The sequence below is a fragment of the Solanum pennellii genome, chromosome 2 (assembly GCF_001406875.1).
Source record: "Solanum pennellii chromosome 2, SPENNV200".
Taxonomy (NCBI): Eukaryota; Viridiplantae; Streptophyta; class Magnoliopsida; order Solanales; family Solanaceae; genus Solanum; species Solanum pennellii.
The window spans coordinates 54,160,676-54,180,841 of record NC_028638.1 but is presented as its reverse complement, the minus strand read 5'-3'; the positions used below and the strand labels follow the sequence as shown (position 1 = coordinate 54,180,841).

Genomic DNA, 20,166 nt, shown 5'->3' with positions numbered 1-20,166 from the left:
ACTTCCAACGCAAGTGCCTTCCAAATTCTCTTTTCATCATTTCAAGTGAAATCGACACTGAAGTTGATTTTAACAAAGGGGCAAAGTATGGATTGACCGTTGCTCTTAAGCCACAAACTAATGGGTTTGGAGATATGAGGCGCTAGCCAAATTGTAATTATGCTTACTATGTGGCCATTTATGTTTCGGCTATAAAAATAATTAGACGGTTGTAAAAATCTATTTCTTTTACTAAGTTGATAGGTTCACTTTCTCTCGTGAAACTTACTCGATGTTATTTTTTTTTGCTATTGGGAATATATCATTTGATGTAAATGCTTACTTCTATTTTATTTTAAAACTATAAAAAAATAGGTGACATGCTGACTTAATCAATATATCTAAAGATTTTGTGAGGAAAATGAAAACTACTTAATGTAATGTTTTAATTGTTTGACATGAAAACTACGTAATGTAAGAGAAATCACATATGTACATTATTAGTTTAGCTTTTCGCCTCAAATTCTTAACTTGTTTTGAAATGACATCAAATTTTGATACATAAAAAAAGATCTTTTGGTCTCAAATCGTTTTGAAATGACTTATGAGCAAATTTTAATATATGAAAAAATTGTTTTGAAATGAGATATGACTATATGAAAAAGGTCTTTTTGTCTCAAATAATTTTGAAATGACTTATGAGCAAATTTTGATACATGAGAAAAGTTCTTTATGACTTATGAGCACATTTTGGTATATGAAAAAGATGTTTTGAAATGACATATGACTATATGAGCAATGTATATGGAAAAAAGATCTTTTTACCTCAAGTAGTTTTGAAATGACTTATGAGCAAATTTGATAAGAAAAAATCTTCTTTTTCATAAAAAGGAAATGGAGATGCGGGGTATCGATCCCCGTACCTCTCGCATGCTAAGCGAGCGCTCTACCATCTGAGCTACATCCCCGTTGTGGTTTATCTTGGCTAGTGTCTTTACTCGTTGTTCTTATTTTCTTTTTAAACTGCAAGCCCCCTCGGAGTATACAAAACTTAAAGACTGCAATTTTCCTCCAAATATTCCGTATCTTGTATCGTTTTGCAACAATCGAACCTCGACCAAATTCGAAATGTTAAAAAGATTACTATTCAAGGCTTCAACTCAGCGTCGTTCGCTGTTTGGTGCTTCCGCGTCACTCTCATGGTGTCGTCAATATTCTTCTTCTCCTGCATCAACTTCCCAATCTCCTAACGGTACTTCTGTCGAACACTTGGAGGACAGCGAAGTTAGTACCACTCCCCCTTCTGCAGCAATCTCCATTGACCGATCCGGCCTACATAATCCTCCCGGTACTTTCCCTTTCTACATGCGTAGTATTTTCAACTCTTTATCCTGCTGTTTTTTTTTTGATGATTTGATAATTGCCTTGTAAACTGCAGAGCATTCCCATGAACCGTCATCGGATACCGAGCTTGTTAAGCATCTTAAGAGCATCATTAAGGTTCTTTATCGCCGCATTTACCTACATGAACATTTCTTGTGTATGCATTTGCTTTCTGAGTTTTATTCTGCCAATTTGGATTTAATTTAGCGAGTACTTTAGCTGAAGATTTAGAATTTCTCTTTGTTTTGCTATACCTTAATCAATGATGTATCAATCAGGTTTTGTCCTAGTTTGGTATATATGAATCAATCAATAAGTAGCTCCTCATTTCCTCACTAGTCTGCATCAGCATATTGGCCATGTCCCTGATTGGTATAGGATAATTGCTGAAGAAACCATTGCTCAGTAGATAAAAAGTAAAAACTGTTAAATAATTGGCCAAATATACATTGATGAACTGGGAAAGTCTGCAGATATCTGTATCTTTTGTTTTCCTCCTTGCTCTTGAGATTCAATATCTTAAGCTGGTTATGTTTTCAGTTCAGAGGCGGGCCCATCTCAGTTGCCGAATATATGGAGGAAGTCTTGACTAACCCAAAGGCAGGATTCTATATTAATCGAGATGTGTTTGGCGCAGAAGGTGATTTTATTACCTCTCCTGAAGTAAGCCAGATGTTTGGAGAGGTAATCTAGATACAGTGGGGTTTTTCTGCTTGATTTTCTTCCTTCATCATCGGTGGAATTCTTTAAAAAAAGAGTGATTAAATTTACCACCAGTGTTTTGTTTGATTTCCTGATTTTCTTTTTCTTAGATGGTTGGTGTTTGGGCCATGTGTCTTTGGGAGCAAATGGGGCAACCGAAAAAAATAAATCTTGTAGAGCTCGGACCAGGACGAGGAACTCTATTAGCGGATCTTCTACGAGTACAGTCCCATTGATATACATCCTCTCCTGCTCGCATATTCTTAAATTTTTTATGTCGATTCTTAAAGTACGGATCCTGTTCTGAAATGCCTAAAATGCAATTGTTGATTTCTGAATCACAGGGTGCATCAAAATTTAGGAACTTCACTGACTCTTTGCACATACACATGGTTGAATGTAGTCCAACTCTAAAGAAACTCCAATATCAGAACTTGATGTGTATAAACAAGAATGATACAGATGGAGATGCAGAGGAACACATTATTAGCAGGTTGACTGGGACCAGTGTAGCATGGCATACCACCCTGGAGCAGGTTCCAGCAGGAAGTAAGAAATTATTACCAGCTGTTTTTGTAGATTACATGTTCTTTAAAGTGTAAATCAGTTCAAATGTTTCATGATCATACAGACATAGTATTTTTTCTTCTATTTGGTCTTGAAGCTTCAATGGAAAATTGTATTATCATCTACGTATAGGTTTTCTTACATTTTGTTCTTTTTGACTTCTCAGTACCTACGATCATTATTGCCCATGAATTTTACGATGCGTTACCTGTTCATCAGTTTCAGGTTCGTTTGTATAACCTCTATTTTATCGGTTAATAAGATTTGCTAATCCATTTTTACCCAATAGCTTTAGTTGAACATTTTACTGAAAATTATCTACTTTCATCTTTTATTTAAACTACGAAACTACCAGAGAATATCCTGACGATGGAAATACAATGAAAATACTTGATTTTTGTAGTCTGATTTTGTGCCTAACGGAATTAACCCCGCACCCTCCACACACATGCTCACAGAAAAAAAAAGAAGAAAAAGGAAATTTAGATGAAAGATTGTGTCCATATAGTATTATTAGTATTATGAGCATCAGTTTGATAGGTGGTACTTTAGATTTTAGAATCTTGTTTTTGTGCCTGCGGAAGTTTAAATCAAGTATCTTTTCTACCTGGCTTGACATTTATTGTAGTATTGTGAGCATCAGATTGATTTCTTCGTATACATGCAGAGAGCATCTCGAGGCTGGTGTGAGAAAATGGTTGATGTTGCTGAAAATTCAATGTAAGGTCTCAAGCTAGTCTATCATATATCTCTTCCTACAGTAATTTCTTGTAATATTGCCCCTTTGTAACTTCCTTTTGTACTTTGTCGGGTAGGTTTCAGTTTGTTTTATCTAAACAGCCAACTCCTGCAACTCTGTATCTCCTGAAGCGCTTCAAATGGGCTGAGAAAGAAGATATAGGCAAGCTCGAGCAAGTTGAGGTTTGCCCCAAAGCAATGGAGTTGACTCAAGAAATTGCTAAAAGAATTGGCTCAGATGGTGGTGGGGCTCTCATTATTGATTATGGTCTAAATGGAATAGTCTCAGACAGTCTTCAGGTCAGTTGCAATACTAAAAGTTCTTTTTCCTACTTCCTTTGTTTTGGGTAGCCAAATATATTTGCTTCTGCCTTGCTTCATTTTCTTAGAAAGTCTGATCTCAATGCTCAATCTCTGATTGCACAAACGTGAAGTCAACATTCAATATTGTTTTTTGTTCTTTTAGATTAGTAGGCTATCAAATATCAAAAAGTTCAATGGTAACAAATGCGAGTATGTCAAATATCTAATGATTTCTTAAATAGTTATTTTCAACTTTGATGTTTCGGGCTTTCGGCTCAATGTCTCTGTCCACCTTTCTAAATTCAATGTTGCATTTCAGCTTAGGAGGCAAACAAAATTTTTCTTTCTTAAGATTTTCTTCTTTCATCCAAATTCACTTTCCTTTTTGAGCTATCCCGCAATACACAATAACAACTACATTTCAACCCCAAACATGTTGGGACCAGTTACATAAATCCTCACTGTGTAATTCGCTCCATCTGAGCTGTCCTGCTATGCATCAAGGAAAATTTTGATGTTATGTGGAACACAATTATCCTGGTGAATGTTATGAATTCTGAACTCTTATGTTAGTACCCATGCAAAGTCTAAATATGACATACAACTAATTTTATTCTATTTTATTACAGATCATATTTGGCATGAAAATTGAGCAATTAATTTGACTTGTATGTGATTTTGGTAATAGAGGAAGGACAACATTACATTGTTTCTTGAAAAGCTGGTTTGATGAAGTAAAAGTGATTTCAAGTTCCTGAAAGTTTGTAAATATCATGAGGAAGTTTTGTAAATTGTAGCTGCTTTGTAAGTATGTTGGGATTTTTCCAACTCCCAATTAGAAAGCATTCATAGTTTAAGATGGAAATAACTTTTCTAATTGCTCAAAATTTTCACTAATGTGTAATTCCTCCGTTCCAACTTATGTGTCACTGTTCGACTGGACAAGGAATTAAGAAAAAATTGAAGACTTTTGAAACTTGTGATATGAAACAATCATTGGACATTTTTGCGGCAGTGCGGCTATAAATCATCTCATAAAGGGTAAAATGAGAATTCTAAAGTTACATAATAAACCTGAAAGTTTCTTAAATTGACTAGACATGAGCACATTATTTGATATGGTACGAAGGGAAGCTTGTTTTCGTGCTGGTAGTACAAACCAAAATAGTAATAGCTTTATATGCAATAGCTAACTGAATAGGGGAGCTATACCTATTCACAGTTACCATTTTAAATCTTAGCTTTCATATAGGTTAAGAAAGTGATGAAGACTCTTGATGTTTTCATTCCTATCTATTAGTTTATGGTGATGGTTATTCTCCTATTTTTTTTAAACAGGCTATCCGAAAGCATGGCTTTGTTAATATACTGGATAATCCTGGAACTGCTGATCTTAGTGCTTATGTTGACTTTGCTGCAATCAGACATTCTGCAGAGGAAGCTTCAGGTACATTTTATTGGAATTTCCTTAGCCCCAATCTTAAGTTCAATTCTATATTACATAGGTAACTTTTACCTTTCAATGTTGATTTAATTGTTCAAATGATCAACTTCACAGATGATGTGGCTGTGCATGGCCCAATGACTCAGTCTCAGTTTCTTGGGTCACTTGGAATAAATTTCAGGGTTGAGGCATTGATGGAGAACTGCACAGATGAACAAGCTGATTCCTTAAGAACGGGTTACTGGCGTTTGGTGGGTGAAGGCGAGGCCCCATTCTGGGAGGGTCCGGAGGGGCAGGCACCTATTGGGATGGGGACCAGATATTTGGCAATGACAATTGTGAACAAGAAGCAAGGATTACCTATACCATTTCAATGAAACATCTGCATATGGGCTTCCTGTTGTACTGGTAAAATGGCCGTATTCCCTCATGTTTGGGGGATTGTGGAATTTGCTTCATAACTTTTTCATCTGACTTGAATGTGTGTAGCTGGATGAAAGGCTAGGAAGAGACAGGATGGTGATACTGGTTTTGCCCCAGTCTTTTCCTTTTGTTCTGAAGGAGAGAATATCTAGTCTTCTCATACGTCTTTGTTTCTTCAGTTATCTCGTGTCTCAACTGTGGTGCAACAAGAGAATGTAGATCCTACATCAAGTTGTTAAGCTATATTGTTCCTGAAAGTTCATCGGAAGCTAAAAGACAGAACCACTGGTCTATTTATTTAAAGCTTCCACTTGAAGCGAAACTTGAGCAAAACTGTAGCAGTGGGAATAAGTTCATAAGGGATCATATATGTGTGTTTTAACAATATAAATATAAACAATGTCTCTCTGTGGTTTAACTAGTATACAATCGATTTTTCTCAGGCAAAGCTTCCTGAAATAATTATATGGGAATACTTCCTTCTTAGAATATTTTACTGTATATTGTTTTAATGCTTTGTAGAAGAAGAGTGGTTTATATCTGTAGGCTGTAGAGCATTTGCATTTTGGGAGAGAAGAAGAAGAATGTGCTGTCAAAAGGATTAAGCTCCATCAGACAACTTTGTAGCACTAAACCTTCCCCTTTGACAATGACCTGATATTTTATTAAGAAAAAAACTGCATTTTTTAAGTTTCTTATACTTTTTTGAAGTAATAAAATCGAATCAAGACCAAAATGTGAATTGAACTGGTGTGATTCCGTTTTAGTACTTGCGTCGTATAAGAAATGGTGCTGTAATTATTTGACAAATTAAATAATTGTTTCTTCGATTACAATTTTCTTCAAAATAAAAATAAAAATATATCTAATCATATAGATTAGTGATTTTAAATATTATATTCTTTCTGAATCAAGTAAATTATACTGGAGTACAAACAAATAATTGAATACATATTTTAATTATATAGTGCCGCAAAATGACAACCAAGCTAAAACAAAATTCCAATTTGACATTAGGAATTCGCGTAATATAAAAGCAGCGCTATTACTACCTTCGTCTTAATAATTTCCTTCTCTATTTTGACTACTTTGCGTAAGAAGTGAGGAGTCGAATGGGGTCGTTTGTTTCAAGCTTACTCGGCGGAGGTGAAGCGCAGGCAGCAACGGAAGTGTCAGGATCGCCGTCAGAGCCGTCGCGTGTGATTGCTTTTCATTCATCCAATCGGTGGCAACTTCACTTCAACTCCTCCAAGCAGTTGAATAAACTGGTATCACTCCGTTATCTATTCGCTTTTGCAAAAAATTAGGGTTTAATTTTTTGAGAGATCTGACTTTGATCGGTGAATCTAATTGCCAGATAGTTGTGGATTTTGCGGCTGCATGGTGCGGGCCTTGCAAGTTCATGGAGCCGGCTATTAACGCCATGGCTTCCAAGTATACCGATGTTGACTTTGTCAAAATTGACGTCGATGAGCTCTCGGTCAGTGACGTGGAAATTTCAATTTGGAATTAGTCATAATTCTTCATTGATCCGCGTATAGTGATACTGATTTCATTGTTTCTTTGGTTCTATAATAGGACGTAGCGAAAGAGTTCGGAGTTCAAGCTATGCCAACATTTTTGCTGCTGAAGCAAGGCAAGGAAGTAGAGAGAGTTGTGGGGGCTAAAAAAGATGAGCTCGAGAAAAAGATTCTCAAGCACAGGGAAGCCCCTAAATATGCTGCTTAGTTCTTCTGACATCCTCTTGATGATATTGGAGCTGAATTTCATATCTAATAAGTTTAAACTGCCTTATTCTGATGTGATTTGACTATGGTTCTGAAGTCTTTCCCCCATTTTTTCCCTGCTTAAGTTTCTAATTGTGTTATTGTACTCTTTGAAACTTTGAAATCATGATTTGCCTGTTACTGCTTCAGAATATGAGAAAATGGGAGTTCAGAATGGTCTTGTTAACTCAATTAGGGCTTTCAGTTCATCAAATATGATGATGTTAGCCTTTATTTTGGAAAAAAAATAAATAAAACGAACAAGCATTTGAGAAAATTGGGTGGATGATACAATGTTTACTTGCAATAAAGAACAGTAAGAAAATCTAACTCTGAAATCTCATGCGATACTCAGTATTCAGAACTCCATCGTCAAGCAAAAGCCTTACTACCCCTTTTGGGTCCCTATTTTATGAGCCAAGTTTTTTAAATCACAGACAGTTCGTCATTATAGCATTAGAGGCTGAAGTATATATGCCATGTAAAAGTAGTTCTTTTTTTACTATTTATCTCACTAAATGTATGCTAGCTGTGTTGTAACCATTTGGGAATCGATTCGAACACGCCTTTCACACTCTTAGTCTGCACGGAGAAAGAGTAAAACGCATATTTCCGACACAAAAAGGAAGAATAAAAGAAAGATATGGTTTAAGTCTAATTATATACCTTACTTTGATTGCATGATTATTTTTTGTAATCCCAACTTAACTTCCCTTTCCCTCTTGAAGTTGGAGAATCTTCTAACATCCCTTTTCTTGTCAAAAAACACTTATCCACACAGATGTGCAGTCTTACAGTCTACTTCTGCAAGTCCCATGTATCCAAGGTCTTTTCAAAATTAGTAGTCACTTTCTGGATTTCAGCTAGAGTCACATTTTCTTAAATGTTCAATAACAATCAAATTTAATACTACCAAAATATATCAAATTTGAAACATGTCATGACATTTCTATGAATGGGAATTTGTTGCTTCTAATCAGGCATTTCACGAATAGCAGTACCATGTCAATGTAGCCATAAATAAGCAAGAGGCAAAAGAGTTAAAGATTAAACAGCAAATTAGAATTCATAGTAGAGCTCATTTACATTATAGGCCGACTCTATTATATATTTAGATTTGTGAGCCCAGGCTGGCGCTAAACGTTACTGCAAAATTTTTCCTTATCAATGTGAACTAATAATGGAAGAGAAAGAGAGAACGAACAAGGTAAAAGGATGTTTAAATGAACGGTAATTGACAGTGTAGCTCCTCTTCCAGAATTCTTCAGCTGCTACTGATTCTTGATTTGAATGTAAAATACCTCCAGAGGAAACAATCTCCACAACTCAGTTTGATAGCAGAAACATCCAACAGGGGAAAATATTGTACTACTTCCCATTGTTGTTCACATGCTTGTGGAAGGGCCATATCTTTGCTAGGCGCTCTAGAACCGATGCACTTTTCGAGAAATATCCAGAGAACCCTTGAGGAGTTGACGGTGGTGGGAAATCTTCAGCTGGCATGGCAAATGGACGCACCAGTTTTTCCATGTTTGCCAACGTAAGATATGACCCGACTTCTTGAAGCCTTTCAGGACCCATTATTGGCAGTGTGTGCTCTTGATGCAATGAAGCAGCTATCTCATCATTTACCTGCAAATTAACCATGGTACGAAAATAAGCTGCATTCTCTTTCATCTTCAGTGTCATAATAGAGAACTGTTCTTGCAGCTCCGCATAGACAATAACAAAAAAAGAGGTGACATGATTAATACCTCTAGTGGTGATAGATCGGCACCACGACTAAAAGCTAGCTCTATGCGGAACCTTTTAGGGTCTTCCAGAGCCACCTGCATCAAATTTCAATATAATATGAATCCGACAGACATCTATCAGGAGTTTCACATCAGACGAAAACATTATTACATCACATGTTGCTACAATGCTAATCAAGTGTAAATTCCAGACGGTCTTTGGCAAAGTTTAGCAGTGCACTGAAAATATTTGAAAATAACACATCTCTTATTACTTGCCAAGAAAAAATGAGGAGATCACAATATAATTTCAGTTCTTCAAAACATTATGACATTCAAGATGGCCTCTTAGCTTGTAAAGCCATAATAGAAAGATGCACAGTTACCCGCAGACACCCAAGAATAGCAGCAAATAGCTTCCATATAATTAAGGTACACCAAAATACTTATTCACATGAGCAACTACTTATCCTGCCCTTTTCATTTTCTTTGTTCTTCAAAGGAATTTTCAGATTTCATAGAAGATCTGAAGTTGCTTGACACTCAACTAGAGGATGGCCAGTATACTTGGTTCAAAGGAGACAATCAAGACATTGCCTCCAGAATTGATAGGATTCTGATATCAAAAAAATGAGATGAAAGCTTCAACAACATCAAACGGATAGCTTTACAAAGGCTCGGATCAGACCACACTCCTATTGCGTTGCTTGGGGGAGTGTGGAACCAAAACAAAAATTATTTCAAGTTTGAAAACTGGTGGTTAGACACAGAAGGGTTCACAAACAGAATCAAAGAATGGTGGGACACTTTCTTCTTCTCTAGGAGACCGGATTCGTACTTGCTTCAAAACTTAAGGCATTAAAACAAAAGCTTAAGGTTTGGACCAAGAGTGATCAAGCGAACCTGGGAGCTAAAAGGAGGAATTTACCCAAAGAGCTGGCTGTTTTTGATGAAGCTAGTAAGGGTAGAGCACTAACAAAGGATGAGGTAACAAGGACGAACTCTAGATTACTAGAGTTCGAGGAATAGCTCAAATATGAAGAAATTTCATGGAGACAAAAATCAAGATCACTATGGTTAAAAGAGGGGGGGGACAAGAACACTAAGCTCTTCCACAAAATGGCCAATGCACACAAGAGGTACAACAACATTGATGAACTAGTAATCCAAGGAGAACTAACCCAAGATCCTGCAAAAATTGAAGGAGAGATAGTAGACTCCTACAACAAGCTATATACTGAGACTACTAACTGGAGACCTGCCTATACTGATGCAAATTGTCCCAGGTTAACAGAGGAGGAAAAGGAGAATCTGCAGAGGAACTTTGAGGAGAGTGAAGTCCTAAAATGTCTGAAAATGTGTGCAATTGATAAAGCACCTAGGCCTGATGGATTCACCATGGGTTTTTTCTTAAAATGTTGGGAGGTGGAAAAGGAGGAAGCCATGAAAGCTTTCCAAAACTTCTATGAGCAGGAAGAGAAGTTTGAATGCAACCTTTATTACTCTCATTCCAAAGAAGAAGGGTGCTAAGGAATTGAGAGATTTACCCATCAGCTTAATAGGCAGCATCTATAAGCTTTTTGCTAAAAATCTGACAGAGAGAATGAAAGGGGTAATGGCTAAACTTATGGATTCCCGACAAATGGCTTTTATCCAAGGAAGACATATCATGGATGCAGTGTTGATAGCTAATGAGGCAGTGGATTCCAGACAAAAGCAAAAGAAAACAGGAATACTTTGTAAGCTAGACACGGAGAAAGCCTATGACCATGTTAATTGGGAATATCTTTTGACCACAATGGAGAGATTGGGATTTGGGAGGAAGTGGATCCAATGGATCAGACATTGTATCACTACTGTGAGATTCTCAGTACTTATGAATGGATCCCCTGTTGGTTTCTTTAGTGCAGAGAGGGGATTAAGGCAAGGAGACCCTTTGTCTCCTTCCCTTTTCCTACTTGTTATGGAAGGGCTGAACAATATGATCAAATCAGCTAAAGTGAGGGGATGGCTTAGAGGTTTTGAAGTCAGCAGCCTGAAGTTAATAATGTGGAAATTACCCATCTACAATATGCGGATGACACATTGATATTATGTGACGCTGATGAAGGCCAATGAAAGATGTTGAGGGTGATCCTAGTGTTGTTTGAAGGGTTCTCTGGTCTACACATTAATTGAAGGAAAAGCCACCTCTATCCAATTAATGAAGTACACAACATGGAAGCTTTAAATGTTGTTTTGGGAGGGGAAATTGGAGCACTGCCTACATCATATCTTGGGATGCCTTTGGGGGCCAAATCTCAGTCATGAATTCTGGAACAATGTGGTTGAGAAATATGAAATGAAGTTAGCAAGATGGAGATCACAATATCTCTCCAATGGTGGCAGGTTGACCTTGATTAATTCTGTTCTTGATTCACTACCAACCTCTATGATGTCAGTATTTCCAATTCCCAAAAGTGTAATCACTAGGTTGGATAAAATCAGAAGAAAATTTCTTTGGCAAGGAAACACTGAGAGGAAAGGCTAAAACTTGGTTAAATGGGATGTTGTGATAGTGGGAAAGAAGCATAGAGGTCTCGGAATAAGGAATTTGTTGAATCAAAGCAAAGCCCTCATGATGAAATGGTTATGGAAGTTCAATACTGGAGAGCAGACCTACTGGAAGGAAGTCATTAGAGCAAAATATGAAGAGAAAGATAACTGGATGACCAAAGAAGTGACTACATCATATGGGGTTAGTGTATGGAGATCCATTAGATCTCTGTGGTCTGAGTTTAAGGCTAACACAAAGATCAAAGTGAGGAATGGAGAGAAAACAGAATTCTGGAAAGATGCTTGGAATGAGGCAGGTAGGCTAGAGGCCTTGTATCCTGATATACTCTCTAGTATCTCACCAACAGAAGACTATAGTAGATCACTGGACTCCTCAAGGGTGGAACTTCATCTTTAGAAGACAATTAAATGATTGGGAAATTCAAAGGGTAGCAGATTTTTTCAACACCATTGGGAAATTTAATGGACAGGAAGGAGGTCAGTACATTTTGTGGTGGAAAGGCAATCGAAAGGGCAGCTTTAAGATGGGTTGTGCATACAACTGGTTGAACCACACCAATCAGCCTCAAAGTCACTGGCCATGGAGGAATCTGGAAGTCAAAAATTCCACTCAAAGTGGCATGTTTTGTTTGGTTGTTAGCCAAGGAGGCTGTACTAACTCAAGACAACTTAAAGAAAAGGGGGATACCATTATGTTCTAGATGTTTCTTTTGTGGAGAAACTGCTGAGACATTAACCATCTCTTTCTACATGGCAAGATCACAAGTCAACTATGGAGGTTATTCCTGAGTCATAAGGGTATGTCATGGACCATGCCTGCCAAGATCACAGAAGCAATTCAGAGTTGGGAGGAAGCAGGAAAGCAATCCAAGAATAGAGACAGATGGAGAATTGTCCCAGCTAGCATAGGGTGGGCAATATGGAAGGAAAGGAACTCTAGAGCTTTCGATAGTGTTGAGAATAGTATGCAAAAAGTCAAACTAAATTGTCTTATGCTGCTATGTTTTTGGTGTAATCAATTATACTCAAATGATACTATCTCCTTAATTGATGTACTAGACTCAATTTAGTAAAAGATAGTAGAATTTGAAGTAGTTGTAAATACCGATCAGTGTACTGACTTTGAGGAATAGACGAAATTACCATTTTCAAAAAAAAAAAGATGTACGAACCTCTGTGTTCTCGAACATCCTCAATACAATATAACTCATGTAATCTAGCTCCTTGGTTCTGTACAAGCGATCCAAAGCATTATCGCACACAAGGCTGTCCTCTCCTTGAAGAGACTCATCCAGGTTGCAATAACGAAGAACATTCATCAAGGAATGGATATGTGACTCCTGTCAAGTCAAACAATCAATAAACTAGAATCGGAGAAAGGAAGAGGAGGGGGATTAGGGGAAAATTCAAATAGAGAAAGTAACAGTAAGCAAAATGTTAATAGCACTAAAGTGTCTAACAAGAATCTAATCATATCAAACAAGCAGGGTTAATATATGTTCAAACAGAGAAATACCAGATTGCATACATATTATATTGCTACATATCACAGAATTAAGCCAGCTGAAGAAAAATGAGAATTATTATTAAGTGACGGATTATTCCCTTCGCGCATCAACTGTTTATGAACTTCAAAGTCTGAATTAACCATCCATATTTGATATTATAGAAGTTGATTTAGAGTTTGGCTCTTTTTTTGTTAGTTTTTACAATAATCAAGTTATGTGAACCATCTCAACTAAAATGTCAAGCTAAAATAGTACATTTTCATTTATTTATTTATTTATTCTGATCTTCAAGATGCTGCTCCTGTGCGAGCCAAAAAAGTTCCCTTGGGCCAAAACCACGTACATCAGCTAGAAAATATAGTAGAATAACAAGAAAATTGCAAATTTCCACTTACTGATGTAAAGTACAGGCGTGTTCTCACATGTCTTTCAGGTGTTCTGACATTTGCATACCTGAAAAAGGTAAATCACAAAATAATCAAATACAATACAACAAAGCACTTCACATTCTTATCTTAATCTACCGGCACATTTCTAGATAAACACAAAAGTAACACCTATGAAATACAAGTTCACCGAACATCTAATTAAGTGAATAAAAGGGACTACATACTTTGGATCTAAGCGGTATTTAGGCTCTTTGTCATCATCATCATCTTGATCCATGGATCTCTCACTATTGAAGCTAGTTCTTCTAGACTCTTCATTACGAGTGTGAGGCTTGGTATGATGCTCTGTATCTTCCTTTGTTGTCTTATTCACTGCTAAATTGTCTTGACTACCTTTCAATTCGGCCACACTTAGAGCTTCTTCACGGGTATTCCTTAGATCAATCATAATTTTACCCAACAAGCGGCGAGCAACCTGAATGAACAACTCATAGATTATGCATTGATGTCTACATGAGCCTTCACCACCATACAAGAAGCCAAATAAATGCAAACTAATTGCACCACCCTTGTTCTTTTACATTTCTGTATGAAAAGTAAGTAACAAAATAGTGGCGGACCCAAGATAAGTTAGCTGAGGAGGATAAGAATTGTTGTTTAATTATTTCCAGATTTTTGAAAAGCTTAAAGACTAAATTTAGTTAGGAAACTGAGTTGACAGCAGGCACAACCAAATTAGCATGTAAAGTGGCAATAACTAATAGTCTCAAATCCTTATTGCAGACCAGTGATAAGAGGCGAGGAACTCTGAAAGCTGGTGAACCAATTGATTTAGTAGTTGTGGACATTAATATCTGACGGTATGTGGAGGGAAACTGACAAACTACTAAAAGATACCTAATACATCTACCAGGAACTTTCAAGCAAAACACAACTTAGCTAGACTTCTTCAATAACTACACATTCCATTCAGATTAAGATATGAAAGATAAGGGTGCCAATAGTGAACAGGGTGGTACAAAATGATATTAGGTTACTTCCCGCTATCCAACAATAGGTAGACAAGAAAGAACACATGAAATCTGTCTACTTCAGACAAAGGAAAACACTGAGAAATGGACCTGGATCTGAATGTAAGAAGTTTTACCTTTGATCCAATCTTTAATTTCTGCTTTGGATTTATCCCATATTCATTTGGAATAACACCATCTGCAAGTAGCTGAAACTCAAAAACAATTACAGGTTCTTTTAGAAGTCGGTCACAATAACTCTATAGATAAATAACATTGCAAAACCATCATATATTCGGAAAAAAAATAGAATTTCAGAAATACTGGAGACAACAGACTCATAGCCTGCAGAGCTGGAAAAGTAGCAATGTCATATGGAAGTGTTTTGCTACAGAGAAAATTAAGATAACATAATATGATACCAAACTAAAACCTTGTTTTGGATTTTTTTTCCTTTCTTTCTTGGGGGTAGGGGTGGGGTGGGGGTTGTGGAAGAATCCGTTCTTTTTTCATAAGAAACTACTCATATTTGTAGTTGATCGTCATTGTACCTGAGCAACCTTAAAAAGTTCATTCAAGCCCCCTAGATTCAGATGTGAATTGTGCAAGAGGTCGTACCTGTAAAAAAAATAATCAAAAAGTCCAAAAGAACATAAAGACAACGACACAAGAGACAAAATAGAAGCTTGAACAAGATCTTTCACTGTCATATTGCTATAGAAGCAGGTAAAAGTATTTTGCATTAACCAAATACGCTATGAATGTTATTGAGTTCACTTACTTGCACGAGTCATAAACATCTGGAATTTGCGTGATATCAAAACGGCTGTAATTAAATATCGAGTGTTAGGGGAAACACTAACAAGGAACCAATTAAATCCACAATGAGCAGATCAGTTGAGATAGGAAGGAGGACAATCCCAACAAACTAGCATCTGGGCAGCAAAGATCCAAGAAGCAACAAGCATATGTTCAAGCTCAGAATAAGTAAGGTTAAGTTAACAAAATCTTACTCTTTCCGTTCGTTATATAAATCCCTCTCTAGTTTTCTCCATCTTGCATACATGAGTAGAAATCCCTCGCTACCACAAGGTAAACCCGCAGCAATACGATCAACATCAATATTTGTTTTACCAAGCGCTTTAGCTTGATCATAAGGTGGAATTACATCATATGGACTTGCCTCTGCAAGTTCTTCATCCTCATCCTTAGCAAGAAGCCTCACTTGCTCTGTCACCTTCTTAGTAAATTTCACCTGATTGCAAGAGACAGATTGACACAGAATGAAACTATAGAAAGATACAAAGCAACACAAAAGAAGGAAATGGTGCCAAAGAACCAAATTCAAATGCTTGCAGTATTAGTCCTCTAAAATCAGTGATGCAGAACAAAGGATTCCACTGAGAAGGGAAAAAAGTACAGTAAGGGGGTAAAAGATGAATATTCAACAAGAACAGAAGGAATTATACGATGAATCATGAATTTTAAACTGATTTTGACTGGAAGATTGATCAAACGGGAGATACACATTAAGACTTTACCAATTTGGGCAGAAGTTCAGATGCATTAGGAGGGAGTCCTGCTCCATCAACCATCCAAGGTTTCTCTGCTGATCCATTAATATGAAGTGTCTTTGTTTCGGAAGTAATTATGTCATTCAACCTTGCCTAAAGAGAACAACGGGACAGGTATTTTAACAGCAGAAAGTAAAAGCATTTCCGTAAATAGAAAAATCCTGAATTTGTAAACAAGATTATACTTCTGAGTCAATGCTAATTTCAGTATCCTTGTATCAGTCTAAAAATATATTAAACAACATAAGACAATATGTTGAACTGAATATTCACAAAAGTTCTACCAAATAGGCCTAACATGCCCTGCTCAAACTATTTTCATCCCTATTGTTCTAAGGCTTAAGGCAAGTGGGAGGAAACCAAAGCACTACCCTTGTACCACAATATCGGAGACACTGTTAGGACCTAGGTCAAGGTCATTACAGAAGCATTTGCAACATGATTGTTATCTAAATATCCTTCCCCAGACGCAACAAGGTAGAGGATTCATATAGCGGATGGGAGCTGTAATTGCTTGTAGCCTTGTGTCCTGCCTCAGGCAGTAAATATGAAACATTAGGTCTTGAAAGATGATTAAATTGGCAATTTTCATCCACTTAATCCTTGATTTTTGAAAAAGAGACTTCCTTGAAAGATGATTAAGTTCTTTAGGCAAATGAATTCAAGTTCTCTGAAAATTTTGGATTCAATCCTTAGATACCTTTGGCAAAGTTGAATCAGAAAAACATGGAACCAATGAAACAAACTTCTACCAAGGTAATGATCATATCACTGACACTTGCATCAATAGCATCAGATTTGAAATGGATACTTATCACTGCTTAGAATCAAACATATGGATGAAACAACCACAAAGTTGAATCAATACTAGCTAAAGATTTTCCAATGAGCTTGTAAATTTGAACGAAGTGTAAGGAAAAGAAAACCTTAGCATCTTCCATTTCGATACTGGCATTGTCAAGTCCGTCAAGCATTGACGAATCTTTGCTAACCAGCGATACCTTCAAACAAAGAAGAAAGCACATGGTTCAATCATCTGCCCTGTAAGAATCCAACTCTAGAAGTATACCCTATAACACCATACAAACCAGGATAGGTGTCAATTGTCCTTCCAAGTCAAGTAGACCTTTAGCAAATGCAGCTGCAGACATCTGCCGCAATATCATGCATAATACAAACTCAACATTAGAGAACAATGCAATTGGCCAATGAAATGAGTGAAAATTTAAGATTGTGATAAAACTAGAGTACTTGTATGAGAAAATTTAATATATCAACCAGGAGAAAAAATTAGAAAACAAACAGATAAAGCTTGATTCTTAAGACTACTAAGTATTTCTTGAGCAAAAGCAAGGAACTAACCTGCACACGGCCCTCATCGGAGCTGTATATTTTTAGGTCATGGCGATATGTACTATGGAGGCGAAGGAGGCCTGTACCTTCACCTGTGTAATAAAGCAGATGGAAATTAAGCATCAGATTGACTGAGCATACCACCAGCCCCCCAACACCCAGTTTGATCAAATAGGAAAAAGGGGATATCCATCAAAGCATTAAGTCTTGTAGCTGCAACTTCTTGATACACCATTTAAGAGATGATCCAAATAAACTTTTTCAATACTTTTAATTGAAAGTGCTTCAGCTGGAAGTAGTTTATCTGAAACTTTCTTAAACCACATTTTGCAGAAGGAAGATGTAATTTTGGAGAAAACTTTTGGGAAGTAAAATGAAAAAGATGGCAAAGGGGCACCAACCAACCTGGATACATGTTATTACGGAAGTATCTTCCAAGCTCTTCAGCCTGCAAAGCAATTCCATCAAAGCAAGAAAGGAAGGTTAAGATTATATTTAAAAACCTTCCTATCACAAGGAGAATATTCACTTCAACAGGTCAAGCTAGTTCACAATATTATAAATCAATGTTTCACGCATAAAAGAACCTGCTTTCTGCCAGCGTGAGTGAGAACACCTCCATATTTCAGAACCATAAGAGCTTCAACAGGCCGTTCTTCTTCACCTTCACCATTCGACTTGGCAACTTTAGCCCACTTTAGTGGCTTTAGCTGAACTTTTCTATAAATTCCAGAAAAATGTCCTCCCTGCCATCCATATTTAACTTTTTTTAACAATCAATATAAACTGAGGAAATTGAAAGCATGAATGTTTTTATGCATAATGTATGTCTTTTTGGAATCTAGTTATGGAATTTTTCGGAAAAATACATGCCAGCCCAGGAAACGACAGAATTGGAGAAAGCAAAGCAGAACAACATACTGGCTGCCATTATACTTGCCGTAACATTCACTTTCACACCCTGGTCCCACTTTCCTAATTTGTCAACCCAAAAATATTTTTGATGAACCAAAGATCAACCAGCTTCAGAGTCTTTGACTCTCACGATTTTCTCCTCTTACCCTAACAGGACACTTTTTTGCACAATCTACTACTCTAACAACTGCATGCCACCACTAGTCACAATGTTCTACTGGTTTTACTCAGCCAATAACAGTGATCATTAAGTAAACCAGACCATAACATAGATGATGTATGGATGTTTAGAACTAGGTTTACTACTTAGCTTGGCTAACGGTTACCAAGGAATATACTGCATTGTTATCATGTTATGGAAGCAAATATGTTCATGTTGCAGATGAAATGACTTAAAGATCTCTACTTCATGATAATAGTCAAAGGTAAGAATTCTTCCTACATGATCAGAACTGGTTCTAATGTCAAATTTCCTAAACATTAGTAACACAAAGAAATCTATGCAAAGAGTTTTCAAACAACAATTTCATCTATCCTCCTAACGCCAGCAGAAAATCCTAAATCATTTTTTGAAACACTGTAGAACTTCAGGCATTGTCTTATTGTATTGGGATGTTTTATTGTTTCTTCTTTCTAACAGACATTAATATCAGTTACGCGCAAGAGGGATAACTTATTTCCCAGTATACAAAGATATTCTCCAGCTCCAATTCCTATTCTAGAACTCCTGAGATAGGCCCAAATCTGAATTACAGGACAAGGGAAAGGAACTATAGTAATGAAAAATAATTCAAATACCTATAGTCCAAAATCTAACCTTTCAAAAAATATCCTAGATGGTGAAATAGAAAACATGGGATTTCTATCTATCATTCATCAGTGTGATCAATGATGTTATTCTCCTAAAAGATTGAGAATAATATGCAAGATCACATTTAATTTTCTTTCACATATGATTAATGCAGTTTGCTAAGGCCCCATTTTTTCTAAATTAAAGGGGAAAAAAAGATATGAAAAAAGTTCAAGCCCGCAGAGTAAATTTATATATCCCAAGACCATTATTACCCTAATGAGAAATGGATGCACAATCAACTGTAGACATATATTTTTATAACATTTTCTCCTACATCCAGACCCCACTGGAGGAATTACACTGGGTATGTTGTTGTTGTTGTTCTCCTACGTGTTTACCAACTTACTATTGCATAGTGCCAAATGCACTAGTTCAACTGACCTCCTCAAGAACAGCTTTTACTTGACGAAGTTTCTCAGCATGCTCAATGTCTTCAGCTTCACTATCACTTTCCCGGCCAGGCCTACCACAAAAAATGAGCAAGTAAACCATGTTTGCTTCAACACAAATTCCATCAGGAAATGACATTCTTTTAGCTCAAGTACATTAAAACATTAACCAGACGACAAAGAAAACTAGAACTGAAACAGGACAAATTGAATAAATTGGATCAGTTGTTATTGTGTATGCATCATGTACCACATATATAACATAAGTTCTCAAGCTTTTGCTTTTGTAATAATGCACCATCCAGTTGCCTTTTGTCAATGATAATTTCTTAATTCATCAACGTAGTTTCATAACATTGACTTCAAAAAGTTATGACGCACTAACGATCAGTATACGGAGCATAATCGACAACAACATACCCAGTGTAGCACCACAAGTTGTGTCTGGGGAGGGTGGTGTGTAGAGAGGTTATTTCCAGCAGATCCTCGGCTCAAGTTCAAACATAAAACAATACAACACATGCATAAAAGAACACTATCTTTCCTTCATTCTTTTTTTTTTTTTGGGGGGGGGGGGGGGG

The 20,166-nt window shown here is 36.7% G+C and overlaps 3 protein-coding genes and 1 non-coding gene across 8 annotated transcripts in view; 2 read left to right on the top strand and 2 right to left on the bottom strand.

Moving 5' to 3' along the window:
* Positions 1 to 874: 874 nt before the first annotated feature.
* On the bottom strand, positions 875 to 947 carry TRNAA-AGC. The gene has a single exon. It is a non-coding gene; the product is annotated as a tRNA-Ala (tRNA).
* On the top strand, positions 881 to 6,028 carry LOC107009015 (protein arginine methyltransferase NDUFAF7 homolog, mitochondrial). The gene is made up of 10 exons (XM_015208264.2): positions 881 to 1,327; positions 1,418 to 1,479; positions 1,903 to 2,046; positions 2,175 to 2,285; positions 2,409 to 2,613; positions 2,798 to 2,856; positions 3,299 to 3,351; positions 3,447 to 3,669; positions 5,011 to 5,119; positions 5,231 to 6,028. Exons 1-10 carry the CDS (start codon positions 1,108 to 1,110, stop codon positions 5,491 to 5,493), a joined length of 1,449 nt encoding a protein of 482 aa, XP_015063750.1. The 5' UTR covers positions 881 to 1,107; the 3' UTR covers positions 5,494 to 6,028.
* A 540-nt stretch (positions 6,029 to 6,568) lies between these two features.
* LOC107009090 (thioredoxin H2) lies at positions 6,569 to 7,480 on the top strand. The gene is made up of 3 exons (XM_015208360.2): positions 6,569 to 6,807; positions 6,897 to 7,019; positions 7,118 to 7,480. Exons 1-3 carry the CDS (start codon positions 6,652 to 6,654, stop codon positions 7,265 to 7,267), a joined length of 429 nt encoding a protein of 142 aa, XP_015063846.1. The 5' UTR covers positions 6,569 to 6,651; the 3' UTR covers positions 7,268 to 7,480.
* An 823-nt stretch (positions 7,481 to 8,303) lies between these two features.
* Positions 8,304 to 20,166, bottom strand: part of LOC107011191 (inositol hexakisphosphate and diphosphoinositol-pentakisphosphate kinase VIP2) — a 20,202-nt gene continuing 8,339 nt past the window's right edge. For all 5 annotated transcript variants that reach the window (XM_015210587.2, XM_015210589.2, XM_015210588.2 and 2 more), the window contains 16 exons: positions 19,578 to 19,659; positions 18,016 to 18,174; positions 17,834 to 17,876; positions 17,438 to 17,520; positions 17,164 to 17,226; positions 17,002 to 17,076; positions 16,043 to 16,168; positions 15,515 to 15,756; positions 15,283 to 15,327; positions 15,053 to 15,119; positions 14,639 to 14,710; positions 13,716 to 13,966; positions 13,498 to 13,555; positions 12,767 to 12,934; positions 9,060 to 9,134; positions 8,304 to 8,937 (listed from right to left, as the gene is read on the bottom strand). In XM_015210587.2, coding sequence (XP_015066073.1) covers positions 8,674 to 8,937; positions 9,060 to 9,134; positions 12,767 to 12,934; positions 13,498 to 13,555; positions 13,716 to 13,966; positions 14,639 to 14,710; positions 15,053 to 15,119; positions 15,283 to 15,327; positions 15,515 to 15,756; positions 16,043 to 16,168; positions 17,002 to 17,076; positions 17,164 to 17,226; positions 17,438 to 17,520; positions 17,834 to 17,876; positions 18,016 to 18,174; positions 19,578 to 19,659 — 1,873 coding nt within the window. In that variant the 3' untranslated portion in view covers positions 8,304 to 8,673. The remainder of the gene's footprint in view (positions 8,938 to 9,059; positions 9,135 to 12,766; positions 12,935 to 13,497; positions 13,556 to 13,715; positions 13,967 to 14,638; positions 14,711 to 15,052; positions 15,120 to 15,282; positions 15,328 to 15,514; positions 15,757 to 16,042; positions 16,169 to 17,001; positions 17,077 to 17,163; positions 17,227 to 17,437; positions 17,521 to 17,833; positions 17,877 to 18,015; positions 18,175 to 19,577; positions 19,660 to 20,166) is intronic.

What these genes read in the sequence shown, in the direction of transcription:
- LOC107009090 (XM_015208360.2), top strand. Translation starts at nt 6,652, where the DNA reads ATGGGGTCGTTTGTTTCAAGCTTACTCGGCGGAGGTGAAGCGCAGGCA. An exon ending in CCAAGCAGTTGAATAAACTG is followed by an intron (nt 6,808 to 6,896) that starts GTATCACTCCGT and finishes TCTAATTGCCAG; the next exon opens with ATAGTTGTGGATTTTGCGGC. An exon ending in TTGACGTCGATGAGCTCTCG is followed by an intron (nt 7,020 to 7,117) that starts GTCAGTGACGTG and finishes GTTCTATAATAG; the next exon opens with GACGTAGCGAAAGAGTTCGG.
- LOC107009015 (XM_015208264.2), top strand. Translation starts at nt 1,108, where the DNA reads ATGTTAAAAAGATTACTATTCAAGGCTTCAACTCAGCGTCGTTCGCTG. An exon ending in ATCTTAAGAGCATCATTAAG is followed by an intron (nt 1,480 to 1,902) that starts GTTCTTTATCGC and finishes TTATGTTTTCAG; the next exon opens with TTCAGAGGCGGGCCCATCTC. An exon ending in TACCTGTTCATCAGTTTCAG is followed by an intron (nt 2,857 to 3,298) that starts GTTCGTTTGTAT and finishes GTATACATGCAG; the next exon opens with AGAGCATCTCGAGGCTGGTG.